The following is a 23,421-nucleotide window of genomic DNA, read 5'->3' as shown; positions in this document are numbered from 1 at the left end:
GGAGTGTGGGCTTGATGTCAATGGAAAGGTATCTGTAAGACACCCCCCATTACGAAACCAGTAGTCAAAAGTAATAAACACACAAAAAAATCTTTATGTGAAAAAAAACCCCTCTCAAATTTCCTTCTTTCACTCATTTATTAATAAAGAAACCCACACCAGTCCACTGTAGACTACATGGAGGTCATACGATGATCCCCATCGGTCTTTCAGTGTATGGAGCCCTGTTCATAGAATGGGGTCTATAGACTGGAGCAACAGACACTGACGGGCCTCACACTGTACTCCGTCGGGTCTTGCAGAGTACAGCGTGAGAGCCGGAATGACGAGCTCGTTCAAGGCTCCATAGGTCACTCGCGGTCATGTCCCACGGGCGATGACGTCAGTAATGTATCAGGGCAATCAGGATAAGCGCCATTTCTGGAGTGCCTGAGGGTCAGTCTTATTAGGCTGGGAAGGGGCCAATATTCATGGCCCTTCCCAGCCTATTAATATCAGCCCACAGCTGTCTGCTTTGCCTCAGCTGGTAATTAAAAATAGGGGGGACCCCACGTTTTTTTTTTTTTTTTTTATTCTATGATATTTTAAGTAATTTCCCTATCCACATTTATTAGCAGGGCAATTTTCCTGCTCTTACCCCCATTTTGCTTTCTTTTTCAGCCCCTTAGCCCTTACTATGACCATTTTACAGCACCAAAGTTTGAGTCACCATTGACTTATATGGGGTTCAAGCTCAGGTAACCGAAACGAACTTGAACAAAGTTTCTGCTTCTTGTTTGCTGAAATTGTTAATGAACTCTAACTAAGGTACAGGCAAATCAGCAAAATCGTTCTGTTCTGAATAGCATTCTTCTCCTCAACAAAGAATTTGGCTAGAGTTCCAGGTGGGTAGAAGTTATAGCACCAGCTAGGTGGCCCATCAGCTGAGCTGGGCTATTACAGCAGTAGCCTCAGAGGGTTGATTTAGTGGGAGAAGAAAAGTAGATGATGAAACGTTAACCACAGAAAGTTATCCTACTTGTGGCTCAAATGTCTAAGCTTGAGAAAAGTTGAAGGTGGTAGACATGATGGACAGCCTAAGTAATTCTACTATTTACCTGGGTTCCCATGACACAGGTTCCTTTTTAGAGCTCGCTTTACATCTTTATTTTTAAGGCTGTAGATGACTGGATTTAGCAGAGGAATTGCAGCAGTGTTAAAAAGTGCAAAAAGTTTCTTGGCTTCCAAAGTGCTACTTAGGTTTGGGGTCAGATATTGGCTGAAAAGTGTCATATACAGTAATATGACCACTGTGAGGTGTGAGGAACATGTGTAAAAGGCCTTCAGTTTCCCAGAGCTGGTACGTATCCTCAGTATGGCATGTATTATAAATATGTAAGACATAAATGTTAGGAGAAATGGTATCAAGATCATGGTAAGAAGCCCCTCGATGAAGAAGAGGATCTCAAGAACAGAAGTGTCGTTACAGGAAATTTTCATGAAAGGGACAATGTCGCAAAAGAAGTGGTTGATCTCAATGGAGGTATAGCAGGTGAAGCCACTAACAATAACAGTGAAAGGAATAATTTGTAGAGACCCCAAAACCCAACAGGCAGTGGCCATTTTTGCACATATCTCAGTATTCATGACCATATGATACTGTAAGGGTTTGCAGATGGCCACATACCGATCATAACCCATAGCCGTCAATATCAACAGGTTAACGCTACCTAAAGAGCCGAACATATGCATCTGCGCCATGCAAGCAGCGAAGGAAACAGTTTTATCACCGGTAATGAACTGTATGAGGATCTTATGTAACGTAATGGTGGAACAAATGATGTCCAGTACGAACAAGTTGCCCAGGAAGAAGTACATGGGAGTATGGAGTCTAGGGTCCTGGCAAACAATGAGAATGGTCGAGTTACCACATAAGGTAAAGAGATAAATCAGGAGAACCAGTAGGAAGATCGGAAGTTGAAGTTGAGGGTCATCCGTTATCCCGTTAATAATGAAATAATTAATTGACGTTTGATTGGCGTGCATTGTGGTCAATCACCGGGGACGTACTTGAATAAAACACCATGAGTCATGTCTTGACGGTTAGAGGGGCTGTATTAACACAGGGCGAGGGTCTCAGGGGAGTGATCCCAAAAACTTTAGATATCTAGAGTGTAAAAAAATTTTTCCCCCTAATTTTTTATTGCTTCAAAGAATTTTTCCAACAACCGTGCACTGAAAGGGAAAAGAAAAAAAAAGAAAATTAATATAAATGATCATTGACTGAAAAATTTGACATTTTAAACACCTTATATATCATATCGTCAACATATTCTGCAGTGCAAAAAAAGGAATCGTCAGCACTTACATCAGTCCTTGTCTCCAATAGGGTTCACAATCTAATTTCTCCTATCTCAGATGAAAACACAAGGGCCAAATTTCATAGGAAGCCAATTATCCTGAGGAGCTTCTTGGAGGTATGCAAAGAAAATACAGAACCTGGAAAAAACGCACAAGAACCTGGGGAGAAGGTGTAAACTACTTTCACTGTCTTTAGCTAAAACCCCAAACCTAGAGGCATAGCTATGGGCTCAGGGCCCTGGAGCGAAGGCTCTGTTTGGGCCAACCTCTCCTGTCCACACCATTTATGACAAAACCAAAGTCTTGCCTGCGTACATTTATCATATGAGAAAGGACTCATGCAGACAGATCTGTATCAACTCACATTCTATAAAGCTTTAATATGGCTCCCATGGCACTTTATGGAGGCTAACTATAGACGAGGCATTCTAAAGAATAACACCTCCACAACACTCTGAAGTGTATACCAGCAATTACATACCAGGCTGCTGCGGCACTTCTTGTTTGTTAGGGTTGTTTGTTTGCGGGTTTTTTTTTTTTGCAACATTTCAACCCCAAAATAAATTCAGGCCCCATTCCTGGGCTGAAACTGAATTCACACTTCATACCAGGCAACAAAATTAATTTAGGCCATAAAATTAATTTAGACCCAAGATCGGACCTCAAAATTATTTCAGACCAAGGATCAGTCCAAAAAAGGAATTCAAACCCCAAACCAGAACTCGCATAGATTCTGAATATAATTCAGGAGGGCAAGTAAAGGATGGAGTAACTGCAGTAGCTGAGGACATGTAGTTTTAGGCCAAGGCCCCACTATCAGTATTTGGTCAGTATTTTTTCTCAGGAGTGGGAGCCAAAACCAGGAGTGGGTGATAAATGCAGAATTGGTGACTTGTTTCTATTATACCTTTTCTCTGATTGTTCCTCACCTGGTTTTGGCACCCACTCCTGAGAAAAAAAATACTGACCGAATACTGACCAAATACTGATAGTGGGGTCATGACCTAAGGTAAAAATTACTGTACAGGTCCTAGTTACTACCCCAGCTCTTCCGGTAGACGTAATGTCATGGGGCGGCCCAATAAAAGACTGCTGTGAAGCATATGTCTGTCTACATACCTGCCAGAAACAAAGTGCCACTTAGCCATTCTGCTGCCCATGACAGTGATGACAATGATTACAATGCTCTCCATGACCAATGCTAACCACTGAGCCGCCATGCTTCTAAGAAAGTTCTAGCAACTGAACCACTCCGCTGCTTTGACATTGCTAACTTCCGAGCCACTCTGCTGCCATACAATCAAGTGTTGTACAGCAGCACAGAAGCTCTGAACCAATAAGCTCATTGGTTTATTGAAGTGTCGAACAACCTCTTTTATTTTGCCAAGTCGCCTGATGACCAGTGGCGAAACAAAAAACATGTGTGCCTGTAAGGATGGTGGACTGTGCTGTCAAATTCCTACCCCTGAAGACATTAATCGCCTTGTGTGTTGTATAGTAATGTGAATAAGGTCCTGCATCTTTGTATACATCGTCATGTGAATTGGGTTGTAATGTATTGTGTATAAGATAGGTAGTGTATGGATAGATAGTTGACTGTAGTTTAGGTAGTGACAGAGTAAGATAGAGTTACTTTAGGACTAGCCCATAGGGGGTGGGGTTAGCGATAGGGCAAGTGACTGCCTTCTTTAGTTTGTTTGAGTTTGGTGTGCTAAGTGAGCATTGCTGCCAGAAGGGTGATCCATAGGAAGAGGAGACTAAAGGAGAAGGGATAGCATGATCCTAAGGAGCAGTAACTGACTAGTCAGAGTGGCCTTCAGGAGAAGGGTCCAGGGGGAGGACGCTGAGCCACAAACCCCCAAGCTTACAACACTGAAGGTAACGGGACTAAACAGGACTGAGTTTGCGGGACTAGTTGGGATTCCAAGCGGTAGATCCAGGTGCCAGTAATGGAATAGGATGTGGAACCGCTGAGCGAGTAGAGAGACTTGCTGATCAGGACTGTAGCGTTGAGGCTGGGTTGTGGTGACGTAGGAAGAAACAGTGTCTGCAAAGCCCTGGAGTAGAAATACAGAGGAAGGATATGGTGTGTGAGAAAATGCTTTATGCGGTGGATGAAACGACCATAAGACTTTGTACCGCTATGCCTAGACTATAATCTTTGCCTAGTTATCATTCAGTAAAGACTATGTTTGAACAATGGTCTCCTTTATTGAATTGTGAAACCTATGGTCCTGGCCAGCCCACACCACCAGCTACATGCAGCCTGCATGGGCGTGATGCCCTCAAAGCACAAGTCCACACACCGGGCCAGGACCCACACATTCATGTAGCTCTCTGGGGCGTAAAAGCAGATTTGTGCCTAGCCTGTGTAGCATCGGCGTCTCTGCCTCCTGCCCGGCAGAGACGCCATCCCCCTTACCGCCGCGGTCCTGCTCCGGCGTCTTCTGGCCTCCCTGCAGCTGCTGCTGGTGCACGCAGCTTCCCTGGCCCTGTGCTTAGGGCGCGCGCGCGCTCCCTCCCTCTTAAAGGGGCCGCGCGCGCCGTCCTAAAAAGTCCCCGGCCAATGGCCGGAGGACTTCCCCTATGAAAGGCACCTCCTCCAATATGGAGGTGCCCGTGCAAGGTTGTAGCTTTGTGTGTGATACTCTGCTTCAGCCCTCAGGTCCAGCCCGCCAGCCAGACTACCAGTCCAGCCCGCCAGCCAGACTACCAGTCCAGCCCGCCAGCCAGACTACCAGTCCAGCCCGCCAGCCAGACTACCAGTCCAGCCCGCCAGCCGGACTACAAGTCCAGCCCGCCAGCCGGACTACAGGCCCAGTCCGTCTGCTTGTCTACTCTCCAGCCCGACAGTCTGCCTACAGCCAGTCTGTATGGGCTCTGCCCGCCTGCTTACCTGGAAGCACCTGCCCGTTACCTGCCGTGCCTGCCAGCCAGCCTACCTGGAGGCTCCTGCCCGTTACCGGCCGTGCCTGCCTACCTGGAGGCTCCTGCCCGTTACCTGCCGTGCCTGCCAGTCCGTCTGCCCGGATCACCGTCAGCCTGCCTGCCGTGCTCATCTGCTGTACTGGTCAGTCCCTGCCTTCTGACCAGTGGGAGTCACCTGCTCTCATACAAGGTCGGTCCCCAGAGTAGCACCTGGTCCCTCTGCTTGGTCCCTCCCTGGTCACAGAGTCGATTGAGCCGCCGTACGACCTTGGTCAGTCCGAGTTGATACCTAGTTAGGCCCCTCTGGTCCCTCCTTGCACCGCAGCACAGAGGTTCCACCACCAGCCCGAAGCTACCACCCCGTACCACGCTACACGCCCAATGCAAAATCTTCTTCAACAAGGGTTCCATTTATCATGGATTTTTAATACTCTTGGCCTTCTTTTACGGACCAATGGGAATTATTGGGCCAGGGTTCCCAATGCTCTAAGGCCTGAGTTTATTTGCAATTCCTGAACCTACTATAATTGCACCCCTCTCATTGTCTAGTAGATGACAGCGTGGGGACCACCATTGGAAGACTTTTTTTTTTACCAAAAAACACTAAATTACTTACCGGTAATGTGTTTTTCCTGAACCCATGACAGCACCTACAACGAGAGACGGGATCCGCCCTTCCAGGACAGGAAACCTACAGAATAAAAGGGCAGCGCCTCTCCACCACCTCAGTTGTTTACAGAGCATGAGAGGACACTACTTAATAGTTATATATGCCATGATTTTTCCTTCTACACACCACGTGAATCAAACACCATGAAGGAAAAGAAGTGATCAACTTCTACCAGTGATGGGAGGGAATATAAGGGTGCTGTCATGGGTTCAGGAAAAACACATTACCGGTAAGTAATTTAGTGCTATCCTATCACCCATGACAGCACCTACAACGAGAGATTTATAGAGAAAAAAATTCTAAAGTTAGGGTGGGACCACAGCCTATAGAACAGTTTTCCTAAAGGAAAGGACAGCAGAAGATCCCAGATCAAGCCTATAGTGTCTATAGAAGGTGCAAGGTGAAGACTGAATCGCAACCTTACATAATGCTTGATGGGGACATCCGCTTTGATTGTTCTGCCATGGATTCCCCGGATTAGCACAGAAAGTAGGGTGCATAATTTCCTGACTTTTATGGAAATTGGAAGCTATCTTCGGAAGATAAAGTACTGTAGCTCCGGAACCGACCCATCTTCTAGGATCGGTATAAACAAAGGATTAACCGAAAAAGCTTGAATGTCACTAACTTACCATGCTGAAGTCAGGGCCATCGGGATAATAGTCTTTAATGTGAAGACCCTGAATCCATGGGTTCAAGCGAAGGCTTGTTAAAGCCGTAAGCACTGGATTCACATCCCAGGGTGCCATCTTTGGACAGAAAATGGGCCTAGATCCAAAGCCTTTCACATTCCTTGCTTATTCAATGAAGGTTTGACACTGTTCCAGTAGTCTATGGCTAAAAAGGTCCACTTGCAATTCTCTTCCTCTTTATATGAGGTGCTGTTAAAAACAAAAGGTGAGACTTCGCCATCTGAACTGATTAGACACAAGTGTCATTAGGGATCTTGGCAGAGTTCCTCCATAATGGTTTATGTAAGATAAAGCTACTCTGTTGTATGACAAGACCTTTACAAGGTGACCATGTATAGATGAATGGAGCTTTCTTATATACTGCCTAAAGCTTCTTTAGGTTAGAGGAACCGGGTCTTTAGAGGCAGCCCCCGGGTGTGTACCCGTGACCATGCTACTACTGGAATGTATGAGATAAGAGTTATTAACAGCAATTGCCTTGTTCAGAGTTGTGGCCAGACTGCTCATTAATTTTGATATATAGCAGGACTCCTTATTCTACCTTAGGAGACCACAACTCTTACTCACTGCCCAGTGAGTTCTGCAGCACTCGATGGATCTGCCCATAATCCCAAAATAGTTGAGGTAAACTATTGTCAATGCCTCTTCCTTCGATATGAGAGTTGTCCTAACTACTATAATTCTCCAATAAAGCCTTAAGGCTCATTAACATCTGAATGGAAGGAGAAAAACTGAAAGCCTAAATCCTCATTTTATGCCAAGAACTATTCTCAGGAAATTTGATGTTTCATGTGAATTGGAACCCGATTGTATACCTCCTTAAACGCATATACTACTATATCGCAATCTGGAACTGCAGATTTACTAGCAGGTCTTCTAGAGTCCATTCCCAATGATCTAACGCAGGAATCTCTACAGCCCCTTCGGGTTGTAGCAAACCCAGGTAGGACAGAGTTAAATAATAGCTTTACAGGTCTTGATTAGGGCACCTGGAGAGCTAAGCACTAGAGCAGGCTAGGCATTCACTTTAGTCAGACTGCTGGAGAGCAGAGCAGATGGTATGTGCCTTGGAGCTAATCAGAGACACAGGCCAGACTCCACAAGTATCAGTGGTTACCCTTGATAAATATTGTTTTGTTTGATCAAGCTGGATTAGCTGAGCTCTATATAAGTAGTCAGGGTCTGTCCTATTTAGTCAGAGCTTGGACAAGACCAGAAATATTAATGTTTACGACTTCTGTGCAACCTGTAAAAAGCAATAAAACTGCGTTCGATTGGACCAAACCCACAATGGCTGTATGAGCACTACATGATGCCTCCTACCTTTAAGTGTGAAACCCTACAAGGTTCATTATTAACCTGCAAAACTAAGGAAGTGCTCTTATTGTCACCTGCCTCCAATCAGCATTCCACCAAGCACCAGCCAGGAATACTGCCACCCTCTGTCTCAAAATAGAGGCTAGGATATTTTCCCCCCTGAATTCGGTAAGCTTGCCATGCACAGTTTACAGTCGCTGAACTTGGTTTTGTCAGACATAAACTTAGTTGTGGAACCAGTACCTTTACAAAGAGGGACTATGAGGCACAGACACCCTATAAAAGCACTACAAGGCACAGGGGCACCCTAAAGCACTGAGAGACACTATGAGGCCCCATTAGATACTAAAAGGCACTGTGAAGCGCTATGAGGTACTAACAGGCGCTATACGGCACTATGAATGCACCATAAGTCACTATGATCTGCTATGAGTCACTATGATATGTTATGCTATGAAGAGCCATAAGGCGCCATGAAGCACTATGAGATGCTATACGACACTATGATGTGTTTTGACACACTAACATGCGTTATGAGGCAGATTGAAGCGCTAAGAGGCACTGTGAAGCGCTATGTGCCACGAGGCACTATTAAGTGACATGAAGAGCTATGCCATGAGGCCCCATGCTATGATGTGCCGTGAGGCCCCATGCTATAATGTGCCGTGAGGCCCCATGCTATAATGTGCCGTGAGGCCCCATGCTATGATGTGCCATGAGGCCCCATGCTATGATGTGCCATGAGGCCCCATGCTATGATGTGCCATGAGGCCCCATGCTATGATGTGCCATGAGGCCCCATGCTATGATGTGCCATGAGGCCCCATGCTATGATGTGCCATGAGGCCCCATGCTATGATGTGCCATGAGGCCCCATGCTATGATGTGCCATGAGGCAGCATGCTATGATGTGCCATGAGGCAGCATGCTATGATGTGCCATGAGGCAGCATGCTATGATGTGCCATGAGGCAGCATGCCATGATGTGCCATGAGGCAGCATGCTATGATGTGCCATGAGGCAGCATGCTATGATGTGCCATGAGGCAGCATGCTATGATGTGCCATGAGGCAGCATGCTATGATGTGCCATGAGGCAGCATGCTATGATGTACCAAGATGTGCTATGAAGCTCTATGCTATGACGCACTATGATGGGCCATGAGGCGAGGCACTATGATGTGCTATGAAGCGCTATGCTATAATGCACTATGATGGGCCATGAGGCGCTGTGAGGCACTATGATGTGCTATAAAGCGCTATGCTATGAGGCACTATGAGACACTATGATGTGCTATAAAGATCTATGCCATGACGCACTATGATGTGCCATGAGGCACTATGATGTGCCATGAGGCAAGGCACTATGATGTGCTATGAAGCGCTATGCTATGATGCACTATGATGTGCCATGAGGCACTATGATGTGCTATAAAGCGCTATGCTATGAGGCACTATTGACGCGCCCCCTGGGCCGTGGGGGATACTCGGCAGCTGGGCCTATGGATGCCGGTGGGGGATATCACAGTGGCTGGCCCGGTCCGTGGCCCAGGGCGGTCAATAAAAAGCGGGATTATTTATAGGGGATTTGTAAAGTTCGTGACACCACCTGTGGAATGCGGCTAAAGGGAGCCACTGCTGTGGAGCAGTCCTCTGAGGCAGATGTTAGGGCAGCTTATGATGGAACGGCTCCCCACAGGTGGAGCGGGCCTCAGGGCAGTGTAGGGGTAATGGTGGATGCTGGTGAGAGAAGGCAGGACGGTCCCGGAGGAAAGACGGACACTCACACGGGGGTAAGCTTCTGTACCTTTACTGGTGATGATGCAGGCACGGTCCAGGGTACTCCGGACGAAGGGTGCACTTTTAGACTCTCCCCAGTGAGCGGGTATAGGGCCTCCTGATCCATGGCTTTACTCGCTAAGCTTCTGACCTGCCTGGAGCTAGGCCTAGCTTGGTTACTGTCTCTCTCTTGCACCTGCTGACCTGGTGGTAGGGCCTTCTCTTGGAGATCACTCTCCCTGGTCGCTGGGGCCTCCGTGACTCCTAGCCCTGGTACTGTAGTCAGCGTTTGGTAAATCTGGGACCTGTAGTCCTCCAGTGGTTCCGGTGGTCACTGGGCGCCGACCCGGTGTCCGGTATATATCTCGGGGTGAGCCTGGTATGCTCCTCTGCCCCCTAGCTACTTCTTCCTTCTCCTCTCGCCTTCGGCCACACTCAGGGCCCTCACTAGGCTTCCACTCGTGCTGTAGGCCTTGGCTCGCCAGCACACTCTCTGACTCTAGACTAGTCACTCAGCTGCCTGGCTCCACCCTCCCTTTACATATCCCTAACGGGCTCCCTCTAGTGGTCTGAGGTGGTAGGGTGGAGGTGTGTGAATGTGTGAGGGCCCCTTGTGGAGACGTCCATTCATACACCCTTCTGGGTTCTGTGGCCCCAGAGCGCAGCAGGGCGCCACATCCCCCCTAGTAAAACGCAGTACTCCTGGACTGAAGCATTTTTCTCAAAACAGGTTAAACAATAACAATATTATAATAATAACAATAAGGTTACAATAAGTCCCGTAACCTGGTGTTCATTTCACCGATGAAGGAACATGAGGAACATGAGGGACCCGCTTGAAAACCCTCAACGTAGGCCCTGGGCGTGGCTACAGGGCATAGGTGATCCAGGTGCTGGACCACGTCTTCGGCCACGCCAAACGGGTTTTTGTTCCGTGGTCACTTAAGGGGCACTCCAGGGAGTGCAACTATTTACAGGACAGTTTTTGGGCTGCTCACAGTCCTCAGCGTACAAGTCTCTGTACCCTTACGGGTAACTAAATGCACATATAAATTTCAGTTTATATAATAAAAAATGACAGTAAGCAATGCACAACTGGGTTACTATTTACACTGCAGGTATTTCTAACTTATTCCTTATACCTGGCAGGGATCTGGCCTTGTGTACTGCGTGTTGACCTAAGTAGTACTGGGGCGTTGTTGATGTGTGTTAGCACTGTCTGCTACCCTGTCAGATCTACGTGTGGGTAGATTGTAAAACTGCCTTAACCTCTCTATGGGACTGGCAAGTACACTGTTTACTGGGCCTTCTGGCTCTGCTTCTACTGGTGATCCTTCCTGAGCAGGCTCTTCCGGGGCACTTACAGGTCTTACTTGCAGTGGAGAGTCTTCTGGCTGTTGGTAGAAGTGCATCACAGGTATTATTACCGCTCCATCCAGTTGAGGCCAATCTGCTGGGAAATCTCCTAAGACAGTATGGAGTACATCTTTGGGTTCTTCAGTCACTATAAGAGGTGCTTCTTCCTGTGGCTTCAACAGACCCGGGCACAACTTCAAGTGGTCTCTTGAGAGTGTTGCAGTTGTCTTACCTCCATCCATCTTTACTGATCAGACAGGTTTTCCTATTGTCGAACCTGGAATCCAACACAGTGTAAGGCTCTCTTTCCCACTGGTCGTCAAGCTTGTGGCTTCTTCTCTTTCGCTTCAGCACAACTTCTCCAGGTGCTAAGGGTTCTGCTGGTGCACTCTTGTTGTACTGTGCTTCCTGCTTATCTCTCACCCTATTTAGACTGTCTTCGACACAGGCCTGTACCCTCTTGTACTGCTCCTGTCGAGTCGTATCCCAGTCTGCAGTGGACATATCTGCTTCTGGCTCTACCACTCCAAGCTCCAGGTCCATGGGCAACTTTCCGGGTCTTGCTCTCATGAGGTACGCTGGAGTACAATTGGTGGAACTCATAGGTATGTGATTGTACAGATCTACCAGGTCAGGTAGTTTGTCTGGCCACTGATTCCTTTCTTCTAGAGGTAAGGTCTTCAGCAGGTCTATGACGATATTGTTCATCTTTTCACATATACCATTGGTTTGAGGGTGGTACGGCGTAGTCCAAATCTTTTTACACCCGTACAGGAGGCAAAACTCTTTGAACAGCTCGGCTTCAAAGGCAGGGCCTTGATCTGTCAGCACCTTATCCGGGCATCCATGGGGCCTGCAGAAGTATGCTTGAAACGTCCTTGCTGCAGTTTCTGCCGTCAGATCCTTGACGGGGCTACCACCAGGAACCGGGAGTAGTGATCCACCATGGTCAGTGCATAGTAGTATCCTGACCTGCTGGGTGACAGCTTGACGTGATCCAGGGCAACGATCTCCAAGGGTCGAGTTGTCTTCATGGGCTGCAGGGGTGCCTTCTGGCTGCTGTAGTCTTTCCTTCTGAGGCTACAGGGTCCACAATCCCGGCACCACCTCTCTATGGAACTCTGCATTCAACCCAATAAAACCGACTCTTCAGGAGGGTTTCCAGCTTCTTCCAGCCAAAGTGCCCTGCTTGATCGTGGTAGGCCTCCAACACCATCTGGATGTCTGTCCTGGGCACTACGATCTGCCATACCATCTCATTGGTCCTAGGGTTGACATACATTCGGCACAGCTTCTCTCTATAGATGAACAGCCGGCTTCTCTCATTCCACAGTTGCTTGGCTTGTGGAGGAGCGTCCTTCTCCAGGGAGGAACCTTCCTGGGTTATCAGTTCCTTGATACGGCTGACAACTGGGTCGCTGTCCTGGGTCTCCTTCCAACTGTGATGAGGTAAAGGGTTTAGTGTCTTACCACGATACCTCCTGGAGGTGCGCTGCTCGTGGACCATCCCATTTCTGTGGAAGGCAGGTAGCTCAATCTCCTCCAGGTCATCCACTTCTTCATCAGTGTCCGACTGGTGAGGCATTCTGGATAGGGCATCGGCGTTGGCGTTCTTGTGGCCTGCCCGGTACTTGATGGTGAACTGATAGTTTGACAGTTGGGCCATCCAACGCTTTTCCATGGCTCCCAACTTGGCTGTCTCTAGATGTGTCAAGGGGTTGTTGTCAGTATAGGCCGTGAACTTAGTGGAGGCTAGGTAGTGCTTGAATCGTTCAGTGATGGCCCAGACCAAGGCCAGGAACTCCAACTTGAAGGAGCTATAGTTTTCTGGATTCCTCTCGGTAGGGCGAAGCTTCCTGCTGGCATAGGCAATCACCTTCTCTCTTCCATTTTGCTTCTGTGACAACACAGCTCCCAGTCCCTCGTTGCTGGCATCAGTGTACAGCAGGAAAGGTTGGCTGTAGTCAGGGTAGGCCAGGATTTCTGCGCCAGACAGGATCTCTTTCATCACTGCAAAGGACTCAGCCTGTTCTTTACCCCACTGGAAGAGGGGGGGGGAGGGGTTGCCTCTGTTGGACTGTCCTACCAAGAGATTTTGCAAAGGCGCTGCCTTCTTGGTGTAGTCCTTTACAAATCTCCGGTAATACACGACCAGTCCCAGGAACCGACGTACCTCCTTGAGATTCTTTGGTTCTGGCCATTTCTGGATGGCAGTGACCTTCTCCGGGTCTGGTGCTACTCATTCTGGACTGACGATGTGCCCCAGGTACTGAACCTTCTGTTTCAGCAGGTGGCACTTGGAAGGCTTCAATTTCATCCCATACCGGGACAATAACTCAAATACCCCCGCCAGGTGCTTCAAATGGTCCTCATACGTCTTGGAGTACACCATCATGTCATCCAGGTATAGCAGCACGGTCTCGAAGTTACGGTGTCCCAAACAGCACTCCATCAATCTCTGGAATGTTCCAGGTGCGTTGCAGAGTCCGAACGGCATACTGTTGAACTCGCAGAGTCCCATCGGGGTATTGAAGGCCGTCTTCTCCCGGTCCTCCTCAGCAACTGCTACTTGCCAGTATCCACTAGTGAGGTCAAGGGTAGAGAAGTAAATTGCAGACTTTAGTGCAGCCAGTGATTCCTCTATAGGGGCAAAGGGTATGCATCTTTATGTGTTACGCGGTTTACCTGTCTGTAATCTACACACATCCTCATGCTTCCATCCTTTTTCCTGACCAGGACCAGAGGAGCTGCCCAGGGGCTACAGCTATCTCTTATTACCCCTGCCTTCTTCATGTCATGCAACATTTCCTTCACTTTCTGGTAGTGTGCTGGTGGTATGGGCCTGTAACGTTCTTTGATGGGTGGATGGTCACCTGTGGGTATATGGTGTTGTACCCCTTTAATCCTCCCAAAATCAAGTGGGTGTTTGCTGAATACCTGTTCGTATACCTGGACCACCCTGTATACACCTTGTTTTTGATGGACAGGAGTGGCGTCAGTCCCAACATGGAGCTGTTGACACCAATCCTCCAGCGGAGCTTCGGAGTCATTATCCTCCACTGTATCTGGTGGGGTCAAGGATTCCACTGTGTGTATGGCATCATTTACAGTATACAACCTGGCAACAGTAGCGTATCTTGGTAATTTAACTTCATCCTCCCCACAATTTAGGAGACGTACGGGTACCCTTCCATTGCATACATCAACCACCCCTCTAGCAGTTAAGAGTGTAGGTCTGTGCTCTGAGCTAATGGGCTCCACTACCGCCTGGTAGTTCTGTCCCTTGAGACCTATTGCTGCCCTACAGCAAATCAGCATTTCACTCATCGAGGGAATCACAATGGGTATCAACGGGGTCACGACCCCTGCTGGTGGAGCGGCCGCTCCGGCTTGTGCAGTGCCGGGTGCAGGTTGGGCATCAGGAGCGTTAACCGGTGCTCCGGCGGCTTGCTGCTCGTCGGCCATGGTTGCGCCCCCCCTAGTAAATCGTAGCCTACCTTCTTCACTTCTTATCAGGTAGGCCGCAGCTCCGCGGGCGACGGTCTTCTTCCAGGACCTTGCGTCGCTCGCATCTGACGTCAGAGCATCCACTGGACTCCTTCCAGGACCTGACGCTTCCTGGTTCGACGTCAGGGGCAGGGCGTGTCTTAGGCTTAACGCGCTTCCAGTGGTTACGCCTCTCCAATTCCCACGGTTACGCCCCTCTTCTTCCCGCGCGGCGACAGGAAAATGGCGGATAATGGCGGGAAACCTCGGAAATGGTGAGAAATCTTCACCACAGTAAGTGTTAGTCTTTTAAGGCGCACAGTACCCGGTGGCAGCGGGCACGCAATCCTGTTCGTGACGCTAGAAGATGACGCGCCCCCTGGGCCGTGGGGGTTACTCTGCAGCCGGGCCTATGGATGCCGGTGGGGGATATCACGCTGGCTGGCCCGGTCCGTGGCCCAGGGCGGTCAATAAAAAGGGGGATTTATAGGGGATTTGTAAAGTTCGTGACACCACCTGTGGAATGCGGCTAAAGGGAGCCGCCGCTGTGGAGCAGTCCTCTGAGGCAGATGTTAGGGCAGCTTATGATGGAACGGCTCCCCACAGGTGGAGCGGGCCTCAGGGCAGTGTAGGGGTAATGGTGGATGCTGGTGAGAGAAGGCAGGACGGTCCCGGAGGAAAGACGGACACTCACACGGGGGTAAGCTTCTGTACCTTTACTGGTGATGATGCAGGCACGGTCCAGGGTACTCCGGACGAAGGGTGCACTTTTGGACTCTCCCCAGTGAGCGGGTATAGGGCCTCCTGATCCGTGGCTTTACTCGCTAAGCTTCTGACCTGCCTGGAGCTAGGCCTAGCTTGGTTACTGTCTCTCTCTTGCACCTGCTGACCTGGTGGTAGGGCCTTCTCTTGGAGATCACTCTCCCTGGTCGCTGGGGCCTCCGTGACTCCTAGCCCTGGTACTGTAGTCAGCGTTTGGTAAACCTGGGACCTGTAGTCCTCCAGGGGTTCGGGTGGTCCCTACTGGGTATGAAGGGACCCCGTAGGCACCGACCCAGTGGCCGGTATATATCTCGGGGTGAGCCTGGTATGCTCCTCTGCCCCCTCGCTACTTCTTCCTTCTCCTCTTGCCTTCGGCCACACTCAGGGCCCTCACTAAGCTTCCACTCGTGCTGTAGGTCTTGGCTCGCCTAAGCACAGCAGCCAGCGTGCTGCCTCTTCACTGGTCTAAGTGCCAGCACACTCTCTGACTCTAGACTAGTCACTCAGCTGCCTGGCTCCACCCTCCCTTTATATATTCTTAACGGGCTCCCTCTGGTGGTCTGAGGTGGTAGGGTGGAGGTGTGTGAATGTGTGAGGGCCCCTTGTGGAGAAGTCCATTCATGCACCCTTCTGGGTTCTGTGGCACCAGTGCGCAGCAGGGAGCAACACTATGCTATGATGTGCCATGAGGCACTATGATGTGCTATGAAGCGCTATGCTATGAGGCACCAAGATGTGCTATGAGGCACTAAGATGTGGCATGAAGCGCTATGAGGCACTATGATGTGATATAAAGAGCTATGATGTGCTCTTTGTGAAGCGCAAAGAGGCTTTATAAGGCACTGCGCTCAGATTTTTATTTAAAAGAGTAATCCATCTGAATGAAGGATAAACCTTTCCTTTGGGTGGTAAATATCAATTGTCAGACTAGCCCCACCTGAAGGAGCCAACTGACGAGACGCAGCTGGACAGCAGACCTTCACAGAGACCATGTGCTGTATTTACTCCATCCATTGGACAGCACATGGTGTTAACAGACTGGAGGACAACAGTAAAAACCTCAGTGTTAGTTTAACATTTACTGAGCAGATAGAGGCTCATTTTTGTGGTAAATTCTGAAGGCCTATCATGAGGCTCTGTGCGGCCCAGACATGTGGCTAACTTTAGCCTAGAGGTCTAAGGTCCAGCTCCCATCCTGAAGCCAATTTTAAAGCACGATGCCCTTTGCCCAGATGGGGTCTTACAGAGCGCACACACCCCCATTTTTGAGTTTTGCGCTAACATCCTTCATCCTTTCCTAGTAACCATAACAAGGAAAGGGCCCTATAAACAAGGTAAACATTCACGAAGATCGCTCACCACCAGCTGTACGGATTCGGAGTCTGGAACGAGTCACAGGCATGTTCCTCTCCATCCGTCCATGCCTGAGCAATACTGGGGTGGTCAATCCCAGGCAGGGGCGCCTCCAATAGTGCGCCGATGAAAGCTGGAGCTGCTGCCCCCAGGCAGGGGTGCAGCTCAACAGGTGCTCCCATTGATGTGCAGAGCTGAGCTGCTGACCCCAGACAGGGGTGCAGGTCCACAGCTGCTCTCTCACCGACGTGCAGAGCTGGATCTGCCGACCACAGATAGGGGCGCAGTTCCACAGCAGCTTCTCCACTGATGCATGGAACTGGAGCTGCCGACCCCAGACAGGGTCGCAGGTCCACAGCAGCTTCTCCACTGATGCATGGAACTGGAGCTGCCGACCCCAGACAGGGGTGCAGGTCCACAGCTGCTCTCTCACTGACGTGCAGAGCTGGATCTGCCGACCACAGATAGGGGCGCAGTTCCACAGCAGCTTTTCCACTGATGCACAGAGCTGGAGCTGCAGACCCCAGGCAGGGCGCCACTCAGTCATATCCGGATCTTCAACAGGTAAGCCTGTCTAAGGTTCGCCCATTGGGAATAATCTTCTCTTCTTTCTTCTGCCGCCATATTAACAAGGTTCCCCCTCAAGGACAGGAAACCAACTGAGGTGGTGGAGAGTCGCCGCCCTTTTATTCTGTAGGGTTCCTGCCTGGAAGGGCGGATCCCCTCTCGTTGTAGGTGCTGTCACGGGTGATCGGATAAACACAACTCTTGTTTATTGTGCTCATCTGCTATTACATTCCAGTCTTGTTCACTTACATGGGGTTGATTGAGTACTATACCAAACATAACCCATGGGTAAAGGACTTCGTCAATAGAGAAGCTTATTCTGGGGAAAAGAAAAAACGTCCTTCTTTCTATTCTCGTACTCTATACAAATCTATAAAATATTCCCAGGACTGTTTCTGTAACGAAGTACATTGGTGGTGGCATATTTTTCTACATTGCTTAAGTCTAGGATTATCGTGTTGTACTTACGTGGGGCTGCAATCAGGTGCCTCGTGTGATCTCAGCACAGACCACTCCTGATAAATATACCATTTAGTGTGTGGTAATTAATCCCTAGTTGCCATAAGAAAAACTTGTTGGTAATTAGGGGGCACTTATTTATAGATACTTTTTCAGGTATAGATTCTCTTGGGTATTTGCATACACATCAATAGAATGAAGCATGATGAAATCTATCAGTAATTGACGTGATATTAAGGACAGTAACTTTGTATTGCCATTTAATACAGAAAGTGAGGTATAGCACGCATTTATTAAGCTGAACTCTCATCCGGAGCTGCATTCATAACACCACGTGGTGCTGAGTTCCCTTCTCCCAACATTCCCTGCTTGTTCAGCACCTCTACATCAGTGTCAAACTGAAGTTCATTGCGTAGTTATTATTCCACATATAACCTAATTATAGAGGTGTCCACACAATAGAGGCTGTATAGGTGGCAGCCATGGGATTATATTGGTAGGAGTTTTAAATCAAGCTTCCCCATCCAACTTTTCCATGGTTGGCGTGACCCTACTTAACGCTCCACTTCCACATTACCAAATAAGTAAAGATGAGAAAATCTGTTGAAATTCATTTTCACCAAACTTTCCCAGGAAATTCAATGTATGGTTAATTGATTCATTGTGACTAAAAATAAACTCCTCCAAAACCTCAAATTTCTCAGAAAATACAGCTCTAACATCATGTCTTCTAGGACTGTATTGATACTCTTTCCAGCTTTTTAATTAAACAGCCTTAGAAATATCCAAGTGCCATCAACATATACTGTATGGCTAATCGTCTAGTAACTGTGCTGTCACACATACTGTATACAGTTTGTGTTTTATAGACTTCGTTTAGCCATAGTGATCGGAATTAACGTCCTTTCACTATCCTGATTCACCACAAAATGGTTGCTGTATTCCCTGCTTCTGCTTGTATGCAGGCTATGATAATCCCTCCTGATTAGCTGCAAGGCATGCGATTGGCAGCATCTGGGAGGGAGGAGTAACCGTGCACGCCCCTAGAGAAGACTCTGAAGAAATGCCCAGTTGGACTACAGACAGATTTCACATATTGTGCTCCACAGGAAACAAATGTGAATATCTCTGTAAGGGAGTAATGTGGCGCCCCTGAGGGTTCAGTCACCACAGAGGTACTGCACCTCACCCAGAGGTGTGGTGTCTCCTTCTCTCAGGTAAGGAGGGAGTGCTGCCCGGAAGCCCAACACCCGCATTCAACACTACACTACTCCAGGCTGGCTGGAATGGCAAGATGCATTAGGTTCCTGCTGTCCCTGGCTGGAGTGGGGGGAACCAAAGGTAGGGGGAACCAGTAGTGGGTGTGGGTGGAGGATGTAGAGTAGGGGAGCACCATAATAGGAGGTATATAAAGGGAAGCCATCTTAGGGTGGCAGAGGTGTGTCGGTGGAGAAGTAGTGAGAAGTAAGGAGGGGAGCAGAGTCTCTTTAGGAGCTCTGCTCCACACTTGGGGCCTAGTGAGAGAGGCCCAGGAGGGGAGCAGAGGAGAAAGGCTCCGTTCTACAGAAGGCTCCGTTCTACAGAAGGGATCCCAGGGGGTACAGTGAGTGCAGGACGGCACCCGTACGCCCCGAATCTGCCAGGTGTCAGAGGGATCAGGCCGCAAGAAGGGGACCAGCCCCTGGACCAGCCGTGTTACTCCAGGTCTCGGCTGGAAAAACCGGAGGCTTCTGCACTTCCATGGTGCAGTTGCCACAGTCTCATCCTAGTCACCGTGAGGGTCAAGTAGGTCCGGGAATTCCAGGTTGCCCAGAGGGACTTCAGAGCACCCGATCGGGACTGTGTGTGGGAAGCGCAGGGCAGGAGGGAGAAGACCCAGCGCGGGAAGTCGGTCTAGTTAGGAACATAAAGAAAGCGGGGTTCTGTCAAGCGCTCCTGACACATCTGAGGAAGAGCTGAACCCCTGGTCAGGTAGACGCAGTGCGACACGGAGTCGGACACCCGTACAGTGTACCTGAGAACCTTGAATAAGAACTGTGAGTAAAACTCGGATGACTGTGTGGCACCCTGCTGTTCACAGGTACCACAGGACCCAGGGTGCACGGATGGACTTCTCCACAAGAGGCCCTCATTACATACAAACACCTCCACCCTTCCACCTCGTACCACCAGAGGGAGCCCAATAGGGATATATATATATGGAGGGTGGAGCCAGGCAGTTCAGTCTCAGAGAGAGCGTACTGACGCTGAGAGCAGTGAAGACGCAGCATGTCTGCTGCTGAGTTTTGAGGGCCCCGAGTGCGGCCGAAGGCAAAGAGGAGAGGAGAGAGGAGTTTAGGGGGCAGAGGAGCATCATAGGCTCACCCCGATATACAAACCGGAAACCGGGTCCGCGCCTACAGGGTCCTTTATACCCAGTAGGGATCACCGGCATACCAGGAGGACTACAAGTCCCTGGCCGACCTGAAGCTAAACCCTTAACAGGACTAGGAACCACGAAGGCCCCAGCGTTACCAGGGATAGTGGTTGCCAGCAGAAGGTCCTACTACCAAGCGACAGGTGAAGGAACAGAACGAGACATAAGCTAGGCCCAGTTGCAGGCTGGCTAGGAGCATACAGAGAGGCAGATACGGACCAGGAGGCCTTATACCCGCTCACTGGGGAGTAGTCCTGAAGTGCACCCATCCTACTGAGTACCCTGGACTGTACCTGACATCAGCACCAGTAAAGGTATTGAAGCGAATCCCCAGTCTGTCAGTTACTCCTCCTGCGCCATCCCACCTGCACTACAAGTCCCAGTATCACCACCCACCAAACTCCACACTGCCCTGGGGGCCCGCTCCGCCTGTGGGGAGCAGAAACATCCCAGCTGCCATCTCATCACCCCCGGAGGTCTGCAGCAGGTACCACAGGTGGCGTCACAAACAATTTTATTTTTATTTCTATCCAAGTTCCAATTCCCTTTTAGGTTGACTGCCCTGGGCCACGGACCGGGCCAGCCACTGTGACATATCCCTCCAGCATCCATAGGCCCGGCTGCCGAGTACCCCATTGCCCCGGGGGCACATCAACTTCACTCCACTGCCTCCATCAGTTATTTCAGCTGCGCCATCCCGACTGCACTACAAGCCCCAGCATCACCACCCACCATCAAACTCTACACTGCCCTGAGGCCCGCTCCACCTGTGGGGAGCTGTTCCATCCTTGCTGCCTATCAACTGCCTCAGAGGTCTGCAGCAGCGCTGGTACAAATTACCAGAAACCACAGGTGGCGTCACGATCAAACTACAAATCCCATATAAACTATCCCCTTTTTGTTGACCGCCCTGGGCCATGGATCGGGTCAGCCACTGACATATTCCCCCCCAGCATCCATAGGCCCGGACACAGAGTACCCCACTGCCCTGGGGGCACGTCAGCAATGCAGCGCAAAATGGAAGAAAGTGGCAATATCGCTGAAGCTTAGGGTTCTAAAAAGGTATTTAACTCAGTTTTTTGAGCAAGTGACAAGCCTTCTTTAAGTGGCAGCACTGCAAACCATTAAGGGATTGTATCAAGTTTTTAGGTTTTTAAAATTGCAAGGTGCACATAAAAAGCAATTTTCCAATTTACCTTATATCTTACTAAAAATCTTTGAAATTAAAAATCCTTCTTTTCTTGAGAATTGCGTTGTGTACAGCTCCTTGTGTAGGTTACCGAACACCCAGGAGGTGCCGGTTACCGAAGTAAAGAGCCCAATGTTGCCGCAGGCTCTATGATTTACGAGAGCCTGCTTTTGCCATGCTGAAGCCGGCCAGATTGCTGGATCTGACCAGCCTCATGCCTCCTGCACAGGCAAAACTCAGCTTGGACCACACCGCTTGTTTGAACTGACCAATTTTCAGGAGATCCTGAAGAAAAGAAGCTGAGACACCTTATTTAAACACTAAACAAGTATTGTATTACTCATATTTGGGTTAATACAGCAGCACCGTACACAGCAGCTCACAGAGCAAAGAGGTCATAGAGCAAAGACAACAAGATGTGGTAAACAGAGACTACACTGACTTAGAACAAAAAGACACCTGAGATGAACCAAGGGGGAAAAGTTTAGCATTGCAAGGGGGACAACACTCAATCTCCCTTTTGCTGGGCTTAACTGCCCTTTGATCTGACTTTCATGGAGAGTTCCTGGTGTTCAAAAGTTCAGCTGTAGTTGTCGGGATTACCATCTTCCATTTCCGCTGAACCAACTCCACCACTTCAACTTCCTGGAGCTTCACCATCAACAGAGCCACTAAACTTGTCACTCCCAAGGCTTGAAAAATGAGCCAAAGTGTAGACCAAGGGATTGGTGCCACGGACTCATCACTCGATGCTCAGGACTTCTGTCCACTCCAGACATCTAGGTTTTTAATTTGAGTCCTAAACTGGTGCAGGTTCTTTACTGTTCAAATTCTTTTCAAAGGCTCATACCCATCTCTTACTCTCCGGCAGGTTACATAAAAATGGGCGCTCCTGGCTGGGTGTGTTGACTTGTGCTGTGGGTAAGAAGAGAAAAAGTAGTATTAAAAAAAAAAAAACAAAAAAAAAAAAAAAACAAACAGGAGGATCACCTTCAAGGAATAAACAAAAATATTTTTCTAACACAACCAAACATGCCCATAAAAAAAAAACAAGTAAAAGGCTAAAAAGCTATGCAGTTGAAACGGGGAAAAAAGCATAAGTAAGGCTTTTAGTCCCACCTAAGTGCCAGATTTAATAGAAGGCCTGACAATAACGATGTCCAACTAAATATACTAAAGTGTTGGTGTATAACGAAACATGAAAAATACATAACAGTAAGTAAATGGACACAATATACAAATATGAACTTAGTGAACCATACAGTATAAAGTACTAAAGCAGATCCAAATAACCTTGCAAAGATATAAAGAGAATGCCACTAAAATATGTGCAAAAGTTGCAGAATACTTATGTAGCATACTACCAGCACAACCATGTTGGATCAAAAAATAATATGGAGGAGACCTGTAGGAGGATTAAAAAGGCAGATAAGGGTAAACACCTCACGTGTATCACTTCTAAATGTGTGGCTTCATCAGGGGTATAGATTGTTCTGCTCACATCAGACCCAAAGTCTGTTCTCTATGCACTCTGGGCCTTTTCTCCCCTACTCACGGGAAACTGTTACTTAAGCTTAGTCCCTCCCACTCTGGGCTAATCACAACCATTAACTGTAGCTCTTCCCTACTGTCGAATAATTCACAATACCAACATCATTAACGCACATGACAATTCAGCTTACACTATACAACCATTCAAGTGTTATTCAAGGGGGAACGTGGGCAGTATGTCCATCTCCTTACATTTCCCTCTTCTTTAATGATTGCCATTCAAGACCTCAAAAACACCAACACAATCCTGCACATTACTTAAACCAGATCAGTTAACCTCCTGCACATAACTTAGACCAGACAAATTGGAGTCTTTCTTTTAAGACACAGATCCGGTCCCACTCTGTTAGGACCCTGGAAGAGTCCATTTTATCTCACTTTTACTGCCAACCTGGCACCAGTTCCTCGGGTTAGTCCAGCACGTCTGAACGAGGGTTCTCAAGCCAACAAAAGCCAAGAACACGGCACAGTCCATCCTTATAAGGGTAACCCTTCACATCAAGTGCAGAGTCCATTTGTCCCCTTATCAGTCCGTAGGATGGGGACACAGTCTATTT

General features: G+C 48.7%; 1 protein-coding gene across 3 annotated transcripts in view; it reads right to left on the bottom strand.

Annotated features, from left to right (window-relative positions):
* Nucleotides 1-553: 553 nt before the first annotated feature.
* LOC141153303 (olfactory receptor 1N1-like) overlaps nt 554-23,421 on the bottom strand; it is a 75,726-nt gene continuing 52,858 nt past the window's right edge. For all 3 annotated transcript variants that reach the window (XM_073638019.1, XM_073638017.1, XM_073638018.1), the window contains one exon: nt 554-2,214. In XM_073638019.1, coding sequence (XP_073494120.1) covers nt 1,090-2,025 — 936 coding nt within the window. In that variant the 5' untranslated portion in view covers nt 2,026-2,214 and the 3' untranslated portion in view covers nt 554-1,089. The remainder of the gene's footprint in view (nt 2,215-23,421) is intronic.

This window comes from Phyllobates terribilis, unplaced genomic scaffold (assembly GCF_046119375.1).
Source record: "Phyllobates terribilis strain yellow unplaced genomic scaffold, ASM4611937v1 Scaffold_7__3_contigs__length_470593459, whole genome shotgun sequence".
In the NCBI taxonomy this organism is placed as follows: Eukaryota; Metazoa; Chordata; class Amphibia; order Anura; family Dendrobatidae; genus Phyllobates; species Phyllobates terribilis.
The sequence above is the reverse complement of the archived record's forward strand: the minus strand, read 5'-3'. Positions and strand labels throughout refer to the sequence as shown.